The sequence below is a fragment of the Dasypus novemcinctus genome, chromosome 2 (genome assembly GCF_030445035.2).
Source record: "Dasypus novemcinctus isolate mDasNov1 chromosome 2, mDasNov1.1.hap2, whole genome shotgun sequence".
Classification (NCBI taxonomy): domain Eukaryota; kingdom Metazoa; phylum Chordata; class Mammalia; order Cingulata; family Dasypodidae; genus Dasypus; species Dasypus novemcinctus.
The window spans coordinates 80,408,315-80,426,174 of record NC_080674.1 but is presented as its reverse complement, the minus strand read 5'-3'; the positions used below and the strand labels follow the sequence as shown (position 1 = coordinate 80,426,174).

Genomic DNA, 17,860 nt, shown 5'->3' with positions numbered 1-17,860 from the left:
ATTTCCACCACTCTTTTGATACTTTTAGTTACTTTTATTGATATTATCTTCATTTCTAGACTCTCCTCCACACCTCTCTCTCTGGTCTTTTCTTTTCAAACTGTAACACACCCTTTAGTATTTCCTGCAAAGTTGGTCTCTTGGTTACAGACCTTCTCAGTTTCTGTTTATCTGTGAATATTCTCAGCTCAGCCTCATTTTTGAAAGACAGTCTGGCCAGATAGAAGATTCTTGGTTGGAAGTTTTTCTCTTGCAGTATCTTAAATACATCATACCACTGTCTTCTTGCCTCCATAGTTTCTGGTGAGAAATCAGCACTTAATCTTATTGGGTATCACTGTTATGTTATACATTGCTTTTTTATTGCTCTCAGAATTCTCTTTGTCTTTGGCACTTGATGTTTTTATTAGTATGTGTCTTGGAGTTGGTCTATTCGTTTTTTTTCAGATGTGAGTATGTTGTGTTTCTTGGACATGAATATCTCTGTTCTTCAATAGGGCTGGGAAATTTTCTACCATTATTTTTTCAAATATTCCTTCTGCCCTTTCCCCCTTCTCTTCTCCTCTGGGACAACCATAACAGGTATGTTTGCACGTCTTTTTCTTTCCTTTAGTTCCCTGAAACCTTGTTCAATTTTTTCCATTCTTCATTTGTTCTTTTGTATGTTCACTTTCAGAGGCCATTTCTTCAAGCTCACTAATCCTTTCTTTTGCTTCCTCAAATCTGCTATTATATGATTTCAGTGTGCTTTTAATTTCATTTATTGCACTTTTTATTACCATAAGATCTTCTATTTTTCTATGTATGTGTTCAAATTCTTCTTTGTGCTCATCCAATGTCTTTTTAATATCCTTAATCTCTTTACCCATCTACATCTATGATTAGTTGTCTCAATTCCTCATGTCATCTGGAGGCTTATCTTCTTCCTTTAACTGGGCCATATCTTCCTGTTTCTTGGTGTAGATTGTAAATTTTTGTTGGTGTCTTGGCATCTGGCTTATAAAGTATTTATTCTGGGCACAGATTTTTCTTTAGTTTAGGGCTTCCTGCTCTTTGTCCCTTGCTGGTTGTACAGCAGGAGCTAAGGACATAGTTGGTGCTATAAACTGTGGAGATTCAAATTGCCCTCATTACCCCAGGGGCTGATGAAGTTTTCCCCAATTTTATCTTTTGCCAGGGATAGGACAGAGTCACAGTTGTGTGGAATAATCCAAGTCATGCAGACCTGGACTGTAGTTGCCCAGAGAGACTGATGAAACTTTATCCCCCTTTCTGCCCTGCCTGGGGCAGGGATGGAGCTGCAGGTGTGGACAACAGTCTGTGCAGTGCGGATCCAAGATGACCACAGTTGCCCCAGTAGACTTCCAATTTTCAGTCTGTGCCAGCCAAATGTACCTGCAGTTACCTGGTGCAGGTACCCACCATAGGCTGGTGCAGGACCCACCAGCTTCCTCCCTGCCAGAGGTGGGGCTGAAGCTAGGCTAGGGCTGCAGGCCAATCCAGGTGAAAGAAACCCGTCTCTACTGTTACTCATTTTCAGTCAGATGAGCTTCCCCTCATGCTGGAGGTGGAGTGAAAATGGTGGCTACCAGCCTCTTTCCAACTTGGACAAGTTCAAACACTAGTTGTTCTTAGGGTTATACTTTAGTCTGCCAAATTTATTTTTCAGTATCTGAAGTTAGTGCCCAACTGTCTCTTCCTCCCCTGTTTTTGGGAAGTGGGGCTTTCAATTCCAGCCATGGAATAGCTCCTGAGGTGGCTTGTGCCTCCAGTGGAGGATGGTCACTGGCCTCTGCCATGTGAAGTGCTATACTTAGGAATCTTCTCTGCAGATGGGCAGTCTTCTCCTTCCATTCCTTCAAGGATGTTGTAGGATGCTCTTCTTTTTTCCTGGAGCTCCCAAACAGGTGCTTTGATAGCTCTGGGTGATTATTAACTGCCCTGTAGCAAGAACTGACTCTAGGAGCTCCTTACTCTGCCACTATCTTGCCAGTTGTCTCTCTTGACATGACTTTTTAAACTCCCATTTGCCTTTACCTGGGAGAATGAAGCAGGCTGTCATGGCTAATTCAAGAATAAGGTTCTATTTTGCGAAATTAAATTGTTGTTTCTGTTTTGGTTTTGATCAGATTACATATGGGAACCAGTTATTATGCATACATTTACATTTTCTATAATTAAACAGGGTTGGCTTTCATCATTTTCCTGTTTCAAGAACAATAAAATCATTGTTCTCAGTAATTAATGGGTACCCTTCTGTTGATAGTGAATTTTGAGCTTAGACCTTTTCAAAAAGTAAAAGTTCCCTCTTAACAGTTTATCTTTAAATGAAGATTATTTCAGAGATTTAAATCCCTTTAGAGAACTTGTCAGTGCAGCTATGACATACTGACTGTAATGGCATGTCTTTACAGGGTTTGGAAAGGAGCTCTTTGAGTCTGATCTAGACCGAATCATGGAACATGTTGAAGCTGCTATGGAAATGGTTCCGGTCTTGAAAACGGCTGACATCATCAATATTGTCAATGGTCCCATTACCTATTCTCCTGACATTCTCCCTATGGTAGGACCCCATCAGGGGGTCAGAAACTACTGGGTGGCTATTGGCTTTGGGTGAGTATTCCTGCATAAATCAATATTATAATTATTTTAGTCATGAATTTTGGGTAAGTCCTGTGCCTCATCTCAGGCTAAAATGTGGGAGGACCAGAAAGTTTTCTCTCTTTCATGACCATTGAAATGTGAGGAATAAAAAATTTCAGTCTTAAAACCCTGACCATATAACAGTTTAATCACTTTTATAGGCTTTACAAATTAACTCACAGATGAGAAGTGATTTCCTGGAAATTTCTCTTTATTTATTTCCTTCCATTTCCATTATTCATGTCTCTTTTCATGCAGTGATTCTCCATAGGTCAATTTGTCCCTATTTTACAAGAATGTTTTTGTAACACAATGTGACAAAAATAATTCAAAATATCTAATATGTAATATGTCTGATACGTTGTTCACCATAATTCATGTTTGTCCAACATGATTTGTTTCTTTATCATTTCAAGGGTTGCTTCCTGTTTGTGATTCATTACCCCTTTGATGTCTCATTTCTAATATTTGTCCCATTAATTTGGTGAATAGTGGTGTCAAGCCCATTTTATTATCATATCACAGCTTCTAATACTCTATTTTTCTTCACCATTTTATTTGGTCTTTGATTTAGCTCATATTTAGAGATTGCCAGCTCTGTGCTAAGCCCAGTCTAGGCACCAGGCTACAGACCAATGCAAAGTCTAAGCTGGGGCAGGAAGGCTGGTTAGGGTGCTGGTCTACCAACACAGGAGACATGCTAGTGGTCTGAACTAAAGTAGCAGCAGCAGGGACGGAGACAAAATTGATTAGAGTTAGTGATTGATTTGATAAGTTGTTGGGGGAGAGGGAAAAATAGCAAGTGATGAGCACATTTCTGACTGGTTGGATGTGAGGGGCATACTCCAGGGACTTAGGAGAAGGGTTTAGTGGGGGAGGGAAGAGCACCAGGAAAATAATGTGATCCATTTTTGACAGATGGGGTTTGAAATACTTAGGTCTATGGGATAACCAGGAGAGAAAGCCCAGAGGAAGATGGGGATATTGCACTGGAAGGTACAATGTAATTGAGGGCTTACGTAGTCATTAAAACTTAAAAGTGAAATTTAGTAATAAAGTCAAAGACGTTTATGGAGTCACCTATTGTACTAGACCATATGTAGTTGTGTGTTTGGGAGTATTTCTCTTGTACATCTTATATCATGAAAGATGATAATAAAACATCTCTCAATGTATCTTAATTTTTTATTAGAGAAGTTGTAACTTTACATAAAAATCATGCAGAAAATACAGATGTACCCATATACTTCCACACACACACTCACAGATTTCCCTATTATTAACACTTTGTATTAGTGTGGCATTTGTTACAATTGAAGAAACAATATTATTATAATTATACTATTAATCGTAGTCCATAGTTTACTTAAGGTTTCATGCCTTATGTTGTACACTACTATGGGTTTTTTTATTTATTCTAGTGACATAAAAACCAAAAAGTTCTCATTTTAACCACTTTCATGCATACAATTCAGTAGTGTTAATTACATTCATAACGTTACCACCATACATTACCAAAACTTTTTTATCACTTCAAACAGAAACTGTGTACCAATTAAGCATTAACTCCCCATGCTCCACCCCCATCCCTATCCCTGTTAACCTGCATTCTAATTTCTGAACCTATGAATTTGAATATTCTCATTACTTCATATCACTGGGCTCATACAATATCTGTCCTTTTGTGTCTTATTTCACTTAATATGATGTCTTCAAGGTTCATCCATGCTGTAGCATACATCAGACTTCATTCCCTTTTACAGCTGAATAATTCATCGTATGTATATAACACGTTTTGTTTATCCATTCTTTCATGATGGACACATGGATTGCTTTCACCTTTTGGCGATTGTGAATAATGTCACTATGAACATCAGTGTGCAAATGTCTATTCAAGTCTTTGCTTTTGGGTATATGCCTAGAAGTGGAATAGCTGGGTCATGTGATAATTTTGTTTGATTTTCTGAAAAACTGCCAAACTGTTCCCCTCAGTGACTACACTAACTTACATTCCCATCAACAAAGTATGAGGGTTCCTAACTATCCACATTCTCAAGAAAATTTATTTCCTGTTTGTTTTTTTTTTAAGAGTATTCATTCTAGGGGTATGAAATGGTATCTCATTGCAGTTTTGATTTGCATTTCTGGAATGGCTAATGATGTAAAGCATCATTTAATGTGCTTATTGGCCATTTGTATGTCTTCTTTGGAGAAATGTCAAGTCCTTTGCCTATTTTTTAATTGGGTGGTTTGTCTTTTTGTAGTTGAGCTATAGGAGTTCTTTATATATTCTGGATATTAAGCACTTATCAGATATGTGGTTTCCAATATTTTCTCTCATTCTGTAGGCTGTCTTTTTACTTTTATGATAAAAAATCTTTTGATTCACAAAAGCTTTTAATTTTGAAGTTCCATTTATCTATTTTTTCTTTTGTTGCTGTGCTTATGGTGTAAAGTCTAAGAAACCACTGCTTATCACAAGATCCTTAAGATGTTTCTCTATATTTACTTCTAGGAGTTTTATAGTTTTAGTGCCTATATTTAGGTCTTTGATCCATTTTCAGTTAATTTGGGTACATGATATGAGATAGGAGTCCACTGTCATTTTTTTTGTGGATATTCAGTTTTCCCAGCACCATTTTTTGAAGAGACTATTCTTTTCCCAATAAGTAGACTCAAAAATCAATTGTGAGGGTTATTTCTGAACTCTCAATTCATTTTTATTGGCCTATGTATCTGTTCTTGTGCTAGTACCATGCTGTTTTGATTACTGTAGCTTTGTGATAAGTTTTAAGATTGGGAAGTGTGAGTCCTCCAACTATGTTCTTTTTTTTCAAGATAGGATTTTGCCTATCAGGGTGCCTTACACTTCTATGTGAATCTGATGATTGGCTTTTCCATTTCTGTGAAGAAGGCTGTTTGAATTTTTATTGGGATTGCAGTGACTCTGTAGATTGCTTTGAGTAGAATTGACATCTCTTCAATATTTAGCCTTCTAATCCATGAACACAAAGGTCCTTCCACTTATTTATGTCTTCAATTTCTTTTTAGATTGTTCATTACTAGTGTATAGAAACACAATTGATTTTTGTGTGTTGATCTTGTGCCACTTTGTTGATTCATTTATTAACTTTACAAGATTTGTTATGGATTGAGGGGACAGGTTCTGCATATAGGATCATGTCTTCTGCAAATAGGGAAAGTTTTCTTCTTCCTTTCTAATTTGGATGCCTTTTATTTCCCTTTCTTTTCTAATTGCTTTCTTGAACTTCCAGTACAATGTTGAACACCAGTGGTGATAGTGGGTATCCTTGACTTGTTCCTAATCTTAGGGGGAAAGTTTTCAGTCTATCACCTTTGGGTATGATGTTAGCTGCCCTTGGTTATGGTTATGAATTCTAAAAATAAATATTGGATTATGTTTGTAATCTGGTCTGTACCTGGGCATAATTGAGTTATGATTAGGGCATTGAGTCTCCACCCACCAAGGGTAAAAGGCATGGGAAAGAACAGAGTCGAGGGTTTTTACTGTTGGAGTTTGATGCTGAAGCCCTGTGAAGTAAGCTCACAGAGGATAGAGAAGCCCCAGGAAGAAGCAAGCCCTGGAGAGAAAGGAACCTTAAACCCGGAGAAAAGCAAGACCCTGGAAGGGAAGAACCCAGGAAGTCTGAACCCTGGCAGATATCAGCAGCTATCTTGCTCCAACACATGGAAATAGACTTTGATGAGGGAAGTAACTTATGCTTTATGGCCTGGTATCTGTAAGTTCCTACCCCAAATAAATACCCTTTATAAAAACCAACCCATTTCTGGTATTTTGCACCAGCACCCCTTTGGCTGACTAATAGAGCCCTTAATCATGTTGAGGAAGTTTCCTTCTATTTATAGTTTTCTGAGAGTTTTTAAAAAGATGGGGTGCTGGACTTTGTCAAATGTCTTTTCTTTGTCATTTGAGATGATCATGTGGGTTTTCCCTAATTTGTTCTATTAATGTGGTGTTTCACATTGATGTTCTTATACAGAACCACCCTTACATACCTGAGATAAATCCCACTTGATCATGATGTGTATTCTTTTAATGTTCTGTTGGATTTGATTTCCTACTATTTTGCTAAGGATTTTTTGCATCTATATTCATAAGGGAAATTGGTCTGTAATTTTCTTTTCTTGTAGTATCTTTATCTGGCTTTGGTATTAGGGTGATATTGGCCTTATAGAAAGAGCTAGGAAGTATTCCCTCCTCGTCTACATTTTTAGAAGAGTTTGAGCAGGATTTGGTGTTAATGCTTTTTCGAATGTTTGGTAAAAATGACCAATGAAGCTTCCTGGTACTGGGCTTTTCTTTGATGGGAGGTTTTGGATATCTAACTCACTCTTTACTTGTATTTGGTCTATTGAGAGCTTCTATTTCTTCTTGAATCAGTGTAGGTAGATTTTCTCTCTCTCTCTCTCTCTCTCTCTCTCTCCTTTCTTTCATCTTTTTCTTTCTTTCTTCTTTCTTTTTTTTGTGTTTCTAGGAAGTAGTCCATTTAGGTTATATAATCTGATGGTGAACAGTTGTTTATAATAACCGCTTACAATCCTTTTTTTTATCTTTGTAAGGTCAGTAGTAATCCCCCCTTTCAGTTCTGATTTTAGTTACTTATGTCCTATTTCTCGCTCTCTTTTTGTCAATCTAGTTAAAGTTTCACAAATTTTATTGATATTCTCAAAGAAATAAATATTTGCTTCATTGATTCATTGACTTCTTTGATTCTTTTTTATTCTGTATTTTATTTATCTTCCCTCTAATCTTTGTAATTTTTTTCCTTCTGCTCACTTTGGCCTTTGTTTGCTCTTTTTTTTTCCTCTCCTATTTCTTAGTGTTGTAAAGTTAGGTCACTGATTTCAGATTTTTCTTCTTTTATTAGCATAAATATTGGGAGATACCATATTCCTCCTCAAACCCTACCTGCCATAAGTTTTGTTATGTTGTATTTTCATTTTCATTTGCCTCAAAATATTTTTAAATTTCCTTTATGATTTCTTCTTTCATGCATTGGTTGTTTTAAGAGTATTTTTTAAATTCCCAAATATTTAAGAGTTTTCCAGTTCTTCCTCTGTTGATTTATTACTTCATTCCATTGTAGTTGGAGAGTATACATTGTATGATTTCAATATTTAAAAATTCCTAACTTATGCTCTATTCTGTAGTTGGAGAATATACATTGTATGATTTCAATATTTAAAAATTCCTAACTTACACTCTATTCTAGAGAATGATTCATGTGCCCTAGAGAAGAATGTGCATTCTGCTGTTGTTGGGTGAAATGTTCTATGTACATCTGTTAAGTCTGTTTGGGTCAGAGTATCATTCAAGTCTTATATTTCCTTATTGATCTTCTGTCTAAATGTTCTGTCCATTATTGGAAGTGGTATATTGAAGTCTCCTACTATTAATGTGGAACATCTATTTCTCCCTTCAAATCTTTCAGTATTTGCTTCATGTATTTTAGGGCTTGGCTATTACGTCCATATACTTTTACAATTGTTATGTTTTGTTGTTGAATTGACCCTTTATCAGTATATAGTGTACTTCCTCTCTTCTAGAAAAGTTTTTAATTTAAAGTCTATTTTATCTGATAATAGTTGTTGGGTATTGAATCATGTTCCCCATAAAAGGTATATTCAGTTCCTAACACCTGGTTCTGTGTGTGTCAACCCATTTGTAAATAGGACTTGGAAGATGTTATTGCAAAAGTGTGCTCAAATTGAATAAGGGGTGCCTTAATCCAATATGGCTAGGTTCTTATAAGCAAAGGAAATTGGATGTAGAAAGAGAGAAGCCACAAGGCCTGCTAGAAATTGGAAGTCAGTGGAACCTGGAAGAGAAAAGAGAAGATGCTACCATGTGTGTTGCTATGTTGCAGAAAAACTGCCATTTAACGGTTTGATTAGAATGTGTTTAGACATGAATCTCTTTGAATTTCTCCTGTTTGGAGTTCGTTGGGATTCTTGAAAGTACATTCATATCTTTTGTTAAATGTGGGAATTTCCTGTCATTATTTCTTTGAATATTCCTTATGATCCTTTCTCTTTTTCTTCTCTTTCTGGATTGCCATAAATGCATATATTGGTATGCCTGACAGTGTCTCTACAGGTCTCTTAGACTCTATTCACTTTTTTCCATTCTTTTTTCTTTCTGTTCCTCAGGCTGAATAATTTAAACTGGTTTCTTTTTTGAAGTTCACTGCTTCTTCTTCTAGCTGCCACCTGCTGTTTGTTGAAGCCTTTGGAAATTTTTCATTTCAGTTTTTCTGGTCTTCAGTTCCAATATATCTGTTTGATTCTTTTTTAAAATTTCTGTCTCTTTATCAAAATTCACGTATTGTTCATTCATCATTTTCCTGATATCCTTTAGTTTTTTTCCTCCATGCTTTCCTTTAGCTGTTTGAGTATATTAAAGATCATTTTTTAAAGTCTTTGTCTGTTATGTCCAAAGTCTGTTATGTTTTGTTGATTGTTTAAGATGTTTTATCTTAAAAGATGAAGTGCATTAAAAATTTTTTTACTTTTAAAAATAAATTATATTTGAGTCTGAAGACATGGCCCCTGAAAGCAAACATACAAAAGAACAGAAGGAGGGAAGTGGATTTGGCCCAACGAATAGGGCATCTGCCTACCAAATAGGCAGTCCAAGGATCAAACCCAGGGCCTCTTTGATCCTGGCCCACGTGCAGTGCTGATGTGCACAAGGAGTGCTGTGCCACTCAGGGGTGTCCTTCACGTAGGGAAGCCCCACAAACAAGGAGTGTGCCCCGTAAGGAGAGCTGTCCAGCATGAAAAAAATGCAGCCTGCCCAGGAATGGTGTTGAACAAACAGAGAGCTGACGCAGCAAGATGATGCAACAAAAACAAGACACAGATTCTGGGTGCCGCTGACACAAGTGGACACAGAAGAACACACAGCAAATGGACAAAGAGAGCAGAAACTGGGGGTGGGTGGGGAAGGGGAGAGAAATAAATAAAAAATAAAATCTTTTTTTAAAAAAAGGAACAGATGGAGAAAAGAATGGAAAAAATGGAACAGGGTCTCAGGGAACTAAGTGATAGCAAGATACATGCAAGCATATATGTCATGGAAGTCCCAGAAGGAGAAGAGAAGGGAAAAAGGGCAGAAAGAATATTTGAAGAAATAGTGATAGAAAATTTTCCAACCCTGTTGAATAATATAGATATCCATGTCCAAGAAGCATAATGTACTCCCATCTGATTAATCCAAATAGACCAACTCTGAGACACATAACAATCAGAATGTCAAATGCCAAAGACAGAGAATTCTGAGAACAGCAAGAGAAAAGCAATGGATATCATATAAGGGATACCCAATAAGATTAAGTGCCTATTTCTCATCAGAAACCATGGAACAAGAAGGCAGTGGTATGATATATTTAATACACTGCATGAGAAAAGCTGCCAACCAGGAATCTTATATCTGGCAAGACTGTCTTTCAAAAATGTGAGCGAGTTTAGAATATTCACAGAAAAAAGACAAACTGAGAGAATTTATAACAAAGAGACTGGCTTTGCAGGAAATACCAAAGGGAGTGCTACAGCCTGGAAAAAAAAAAGAGACAAGAGAGGCTTGGAAGAGAGTCTAGAAATGAAGATTATATCAGTAAAAGTAACTAAAAGTACCAAAAGAGTGGTAAAAAGAAAATATAAAAGATAAAACCCAAAATTCAAAATGGGTGAAATAAGAACACTTTTACACTAATAGCATTGAATGTTGATGGCTTAAACTCCCCAATCAAAAGGGACAGACTCCAGAACGGTTAAGAAACTATAAGCCATCTATATGCTGTCTATAAGAGACTCACCTTAAACCCAAGGTTACCAATAGATTGAAAGTGAAAGCCTGGAAAAAGATGTTTCCATGCATTCAGTAAACAAACTAACAACAACAACAAAAAGCCAGAATAGCTATACTTACACTGTATGAAATAAACTTTAGAAGCAAAAACTCTTATTAAAACAAGGAATGGCATTATATATTAATAAAAAGGGCAATTCACCAGGAAGAAATAGCAATCTTAAATGAATATGCTCCTAACCAAGATGCCACAAGATACATAAGGCAAACATTGGCAAAACTGAAGTGAGAAATCAATATTTTCTACAATAATAGTTGGAGACTTCAATATTAACACTCTCAGCATTGGATAGATCATCTGGACAGAGGATCAATAAGGAAACAGAGCTTGAATAATATGATAAATGGACTAAACCCAATATACGTATACAGAGCATGGCATCCCAAAACAAAAGGATCTGCATTCTTTCCAGTGCTCATGGATCTTTCTCTAGGATAGATCATATGTTGGTCACAAAGCAGATCTCAATAAAGTCAACAACATAGAAATTATACAAAGTACTTTCATAATGGAATAAGGTTGGAAATCAGCAAGAGGCAGAAAAAGGGAAAATTCACACATATATGGAGATTAAACAACACACTCTTAATCAGTGGGTCAAAGAAGAAATTTTGTGAGAAATCAGTATATATCTCTAGACAAATGACAGTGAGAATACAACATATTAGAACCTATGAGATACAGTAAAGGCAGTGCTGAGAGGGATATTTATAGCCCTCAATACTTACATTAAAAAAGAAGAAAGAGCTAAAATCTGACCTAACTACACAGCTGTAGGATCTAGAAAAAGAACAGCAAACTAATCCCAAAGCAAGTAGAATGAAATAGCAACAATCAGAGAAGAAATAAATGAAATTGAGAACATAAAAAAAACAATAGAATAAACAAAACCAAAAGTTGGTTCTTTCAGAAGATTAACAAAATCGAGAAATCCTTAGTTAGACTGACAAAGAAAAAAAGAGAAAATGCGAATAAATGAAATAAAAAATGAAAACAGGAACATTACTATCACCCCACAGAAATAAAAGAGATCCAAAAAGAGTCTATGAACAACTATACTCCGATAAACTAGACAATGTAGATGAAATGGAAAAATTCCTAGAAACACATGACTGACCTATACTGACCTTAGAAGATATAGAAGACCTCAACAAAACAATCACAAGTAAAGAGATTGAAACAGTCCTCAAACAACTCCCCAAAATGAAAACCTAGGACCAAATGATTTCACAGGTGAGTTCTACCAAGCATTCAAAGATTTAAACCCTACTCAAGCTCTTCCAAAAATTTGAACAAGAAAGAATGCTTCCAGATTCATTCTTTGAAGCCAATATCACCTTAAAACCAAAACCAGATATATTACCAAAAAAAAAAAAAAAAAGAAAATTACAAACCCATTTCCCTAATGAATATGGATGCAAAAATCCTCAACAAAATATTAATACTTGCTAATTGAATCCAACAACACATTAAAAGAATTATTCATCATGATCAAGTGGGTTTTAAGTTTCACATTGTCATTCAGTTCCCTGAGACCCTGTTCCATTTTTTTCATTCTCCTCTTTTTTTGTTCTCCTGTCTTTTCCAGTTCACATGTTCTGCCTTCAAAATCACTGATTCTGTCTTTGAGCGTTTCAAACCTGCTCTTTTTTTTTTTATTGTTTGATGCATTTTATTTTATTTTTTTAATTATTTATTTTTAAAAATTACATTAAAAAAATATGAGGTCCCATTCAACCCCACCGCCCCCCCCCCCCACACAGCAACACTCTCTCCCATCATCGTGATCCATCCATTGCACCTGGTAAGTACATCTCTGAGCATCACTGTACCCCATAGTCAATGGTCCACATCATAGCTCACACTCTCCCACGTTCCATCCAGTGGGCCGTGGGGGGATCTACAATGTCCCGTAATTGTCCGTGAAGCACCACCCAGGACAGCTCCACGTCCCGAAAACGCCTCCACATCTCATCTCTTCCTCCCATTCCCCAAACCCAGCAGCCACCGTGGCTACCCTTCCCACACCCATTCCACATTTTCTCTGTGGACATTGGATTGGTTGTGTCCATTGCACATCTATGTCAAGTGGGGGCTTAGATTCCACATGGATACTGGATGCACTCCTCCTGTTCTTATATGCCTCTAAATGTATTTTTAATCTCACCCATCATGTCTTTCATTTCCATAAGGTCTGTTACTTTTCTTTGCAGACTTTCAAATTGTTCTTTATGCTCACCCAGTGTCTTCTTAATATCCTATTTATCTCTTTAGTCATATTTTCTTTCCATTCTTTAGAATGATTTAGGAAACTTGTGTGATTATCATTTATTAATTGTCTCAAGTCCTGAATCTCTTCAGGATATTTGGTTTGTTCTTTTGGCTGGGTCATCTCTGCCTGTTTCCTAGTATGGCTTGTAATTTTTTCCTGATACCTAGGCATCTGATATGTTGGTGAATTTATGTTGTCCGATTTCTCTCTCTTGCCTATTGTTATTATTTTTTCATAGCTCTTTGGTTCAACTTAAGTCTTTAAAATTGCTCAACTTAAGTTAATTGCCAGGGACTCAATAATGGGCCACAGACTTTCTCCTAAGGGTGGGGTAAAAAGAGCTCTAAAAGTCAGCAGATGGTACTCGTTGGTGCACCTTTCTGCAGAGGTGTATCTCTCTTGGTTTTCCCTTGTTTGTGTCCAGCCAGAGCTGAAATTCAAAGTGGGCTCTGCTGGCCGAATTCACTGAAGAAAATGCCCCCTGCTCCTCTTCCCTTTTCCCTTGTAACAGCTGGCAGGAAGGAAGACCTCTGCTCCCCTATCAGTGAGCTGAAATGAAAAGAGGTTTTACCCATGCTGAATATCTTGGGGGTGGAGGAGAGGAGCCTTTCCCGGCAGCCAGGAGGTTTAGTAATTCACAGTTTGTTATTTCGGCTTCTTTGTCTCTCTGTCCCTCACCCTTCTGGGATTTGTGAAGCAGTGTCCTGGTCTACTGAACCCCAAAGCAGGTCCCTGAGGCAGGCTTTGGCTGTTTCTCTGTTGTTGTTGTTGTGGGAGCTGTGCCTTTTCTGCCTAATGCATTGCGATGTTCCCTCAAGTGGATTTTATACCAGGCATGCAAGTGTGGTTCAACACAAGAAAATCAATCAGCATAATACACCACATCAATAAACCAAAGAAGAAAAGTCACATGATCCTATCAATTGATACAGAAAAGGCATTTGATAAAATAAATCCTTTCTTGATAAAAATATTACAAAAGATAGGAATCGAAGGAAACTTTCTCAACATGATAAAGGCCATAAATGAAATATCCACAGCTAACATTGTACTCAGTGGTGGAAGACTGAAAGCTTTCCTGTTGAAGTCAGGGGTAAGACAATGATGCATGCTTTCACCACTGTTGTTCAATGTAGTGCTAGAGGTTCTAGCTAGAGCAATCAGGCAGGAAAAAGAAATAAAAGGCATCCAAATAAAAAAGGAAGAAGTAAAATTTTCACTATTCACAGGTTTTATTCTCCTATACCTAGAAAGTCCTGAAAAATCTACAACAAATCTGCTAGAGCTAATAAACAATTTCAGTAGAGTGTCAGGATACAAGATCAATATGCAAAAATCAATGGTGTTTCTATACACTAGTAATGTGCAATCTGAGGAGGAAACCAGGAAAAAAATTCCATTTACAATAGCAACTAAAAGAATCAAATATTTAGGAATAAACTTAACCAAGGATGTAAAATATTTGTATTCAGAAAGCTACAATGCATTGTTAAAAGAAATTTTAAAAAGCCCTAAATAATTGGAAGAACATTCCAGGCTCATGGATTAAAAGACTAAATATCATTAAGATGTCAATTCTACCCAAATTGAGATACAGATTCAATGCAATTCCAACAAAAACTCCACCAGCATTTTTTAAACAAATGGAAAACACAATCATCAAATTTATTTGGAAGGGTAAGAGGTCCCAAATAGCTAGAAACATTTTAAAAAGGAAAAGCAAAGTTGGAGGACTGTCACTTCTAGACTTTAAATCATATTACTTAGCTACAGTGGTAAAAAACAGCATGGAGGGAAGTGGATGTGGCTCAGCTGATAGAGCATCCGCCTATCATATAGGAGGTCCAGAGTTTGAACCCAGGGCCTCCTGGCTCATGTGGTGAGCTGGCCCACATGCGGTGCTGCTACACAAGGAGTGTCATGCCATGCAGGGTGTCCCCCGCATAGGGGAGCCCCACACGCAAGGAGTGCACACCGCAAGGAGACCTGCCCCACACAAAAAAGCACAGCCCACCCAGGAGTGGCACCACACACAAGGAATACTGACACAGCAAGATGACACAAGAATAAGAGACACAGATTCCTGGTGCCACCAAGAATGCAAGTGGACACAGAAGAACACACAGCAAATGGACACGAGAGCAGACAATGGGGGCGGGAGGAAATGGGAAAGAAATAAAATAAATCTTTAAAAAAAACCCAGCATGATACTGGAATACTGTTATACATAGACAAATGGAACTGAATTGATGGTTCAGAAATAGTCCCTCACATCTATGGTCAAGTGATTTTTGATAAGCCAGTCAGACCCACCTAGCTCAGGCAGAATAGTCCATTCAACAGATGGTGCTGAGAGAACAGGATGTCCATAGCCAAAAGAAAGAAAGAGGATCCCTACTTCATACTTTGTCCAAAAATTAACTAAAAATGGTGGTAGGTGGTAGATTCTTAAAGGAGATTAAGAGGATGATGAGATGGACTACTGATGTTTAATGTGTGTAGAAGTTCTAATTAGCTTTACTGTAAGTGTGGAAATGTACAGAGTTCATGGCAACACATTATAGTGAATAACAACTAGTTTGTAAATGGGGATGTGGCTGAAAATAGTAGCCTAGGAATGTAAATGCCAATTGACAGAATTCTAGTAAATAATCTAGGGACTGAATAGCATAGTAAACCCAGAGGTGGATGAGAATTGTGGTTGAGATGCAAGAGTGTTCTTTGTGAGCTACAACAAATGTACATCACTATTGCAGGGTGGTGGGAATGTGGAAAAGCAAAGGAAAAATACAACTGGAGTGACTTATGGAGTGTGGTTAGCAATAATAATGTAATATTCTTACATTTATGCCAAAGAGGTACTGCGTTGATAATGGGGGAGTATGGAAAAAGTGTGCCAAATGTATGCTATGGACCTAGTAATAATCTGATATTATCTCATCATGTACAACAAACGTTTCACCATGGTGTGGTGTGTTGATGGAGGGGTGTTTGGGAATTCTGCACATGTACATGATTGTTTTGTAAGTTTAGAACTTCTGTCATAAAAATATATTTTAAAAATAACAATATGGTGAGTTGGGGGAAAATACACCAAATGTAATATAAGGACTATATTTAGTAGTAAGATTTTGACAATATTCTTTCATAATTTGTAACAAATATTTCGTGACAATGCCAAGGTGTTGGTGGAGGGTTGATGTATGGGGCCCCAGTATGACATTATGCATATTTACTTTGTGAGTTCACAACTTTTACTATATACTTATTGTTTATGTATGTTCATATATAAATGACATAAAAAATAATAATGATGGGGTGGGTTGGGGGAAAATACTTTGGTTGGTAATAATATTTTGAGGATGCTCTTTAATCATTAGTTAAAAACATTTGACAACAATGCAAGGTGCCGATGGAGGGGTGAAGTGTGGGAGCCCTGTATGATGTTATATGTTTGTTTTCTAAGTTCACAACTATTATTAAACACTTACTGTTTATGTATGTTTGTGTGTGAGTGATATGCTTCACTCACATAAATTAAATTTAAAAATGCAGGAGCCAGGGTCCCTTTGCACCTCCTCCTTAAGAGTCCCTGGGTGGAGGTATCTTCATCTGAATGCTTCCAAGATAATGGCCCAAGATCCTTGCACAGAAGTCTTCATTGAAGGGAGTTAGAACTGAGCTGACACTCTACACATATCTCTCTCATATTATCAGAAACACATTATCATTCAAGATAATCATAGCTTAAGAGGATGAATACGGTTTCAGCCACAACTACCTGTTTGGGGCTTTCCCCCTCATTTTCCTAAAATGAGTATCCTTATTTTACTGGCCAGGAGTCATAGTCTGTTTTGCCTATGTGCATCTCTTGAAACTGTGGAAACAAACTAGCTATCAAGTCCAGCATGTTTAATTTGGATGCCTGAAAATGTATTTTTTTGAGTAAAAACATTGCGTACCATGATTGTTAATTGTGTATTCTGAATAACAAAGAACAATTTCACTTGGAGACCTTGTAAAATATATGGTTTGTGTCATTACTTGAAAATAACATGTGTTAGTAACTGAATATTTATTTCTGTATTTGAAAGATATGGCATAATTCATGCTGGTGGGGTAGGGAAATATCTCAGTGACTGGATCCTGCATGGAGAACCTCCTTTTGATCTGATAGAATTGGATCCCAACCGCTATGGCAAATGGACAACAACTCAGTATACTGAGGCCAAAGCAAGAGAGTCGTACGGATTCAACAATATTGGTAAAGTGCAAATTTACTGTTGTCTAGAAAGTGTTTACAAAATTTACTTGCAACACTTGTGAGTGTAGATGCCTCTTTATTCTGTTTCTTGCACTGGCAGTGGTTAGGTATTCTAAAAGAGCATTGTGTCTCAAGGACACAAATGAGGCTATATATGACTGTATATTTTACCTTGGGTTGCTTTACTGATTTTAGATTTTAAATGTATTTTGCTTTACCCTGTGATACTCAGTATAAGTGGCAGATTTTTTTTTTTCACATAAGTTTAATACATATAACTATGCTTCTGGATTTTAAATACTGCATTTTCCAATTTCTGAATCCTTTCAAAGTATTTTAGCGATTTGGTTATATGTCCTTTAGAATACTGATTTTGTGTTTCCAGTTGGTTATCCTAAAGAAGAACGGTTTGCTGGCAGGCCGACTAATCGGGTCAGTGGGGTCTACAAAACCCTGGTGTCTAAGTGTTCTATGGGGTTCCATGCGGGCTGGGAGCAGCCACACTGGTTCTACAAGCCGGGGCACGTGACTCAGTACAAGTAAGTGAATGACTTAACCTACCTGTGGTTCTGACCACAGGATAAATCTACTGAAGTGGAGTGGAAAGAAATCAGAAACATCCCTCCTCCTCCTACCCCACTCTTCCCCATTCCAGAGAACATTGAGCCTTTTGCTACAATAACTAATTTTTTGGAGGAATTTGTCTAGTGGAGGAATTTTTCTGGTTCTTATGAGATTGCTCAAATTTAGGACTCATGGAGCCCCAGG

At 37.1% G+C, this 17,860-nt stretch overlaps 1 protein-coding gene across 4 annotated transcripts in view; it reads left to right on the top strand.

Annotated features, from left to right (window-relative positions):
• Positions 1 to 17,860, top strand: part of DMGDH (dimethylglycine dehydrogenase) — a 114,143-nt gene that overhangs the window by 55,710 nt on the left and 40,573 nt on the right. For all 4 annotated transcript variants that reach the window (XM_058275313.1, XM_004449673.5, XM_004449675.5 and 1 more), the window contains exons 7-9: positions 2,415 to 2,613; positions 16,923 to 17,092; positions 17,478 to 17,631. In XM_058275313.1, the coding sequence (XP_058131296.1) occupies positions 2,415 to 2,613; positions 16,923 to 17,092; positions 17,478 to 17,631 (523 nt within the window). The remainder of the gene's footprint in view (positions 1 to 2,414; positions 2,614 to 16,922; positions 17,093 to 17,477; positions 17,632 to 17,860) is intronic.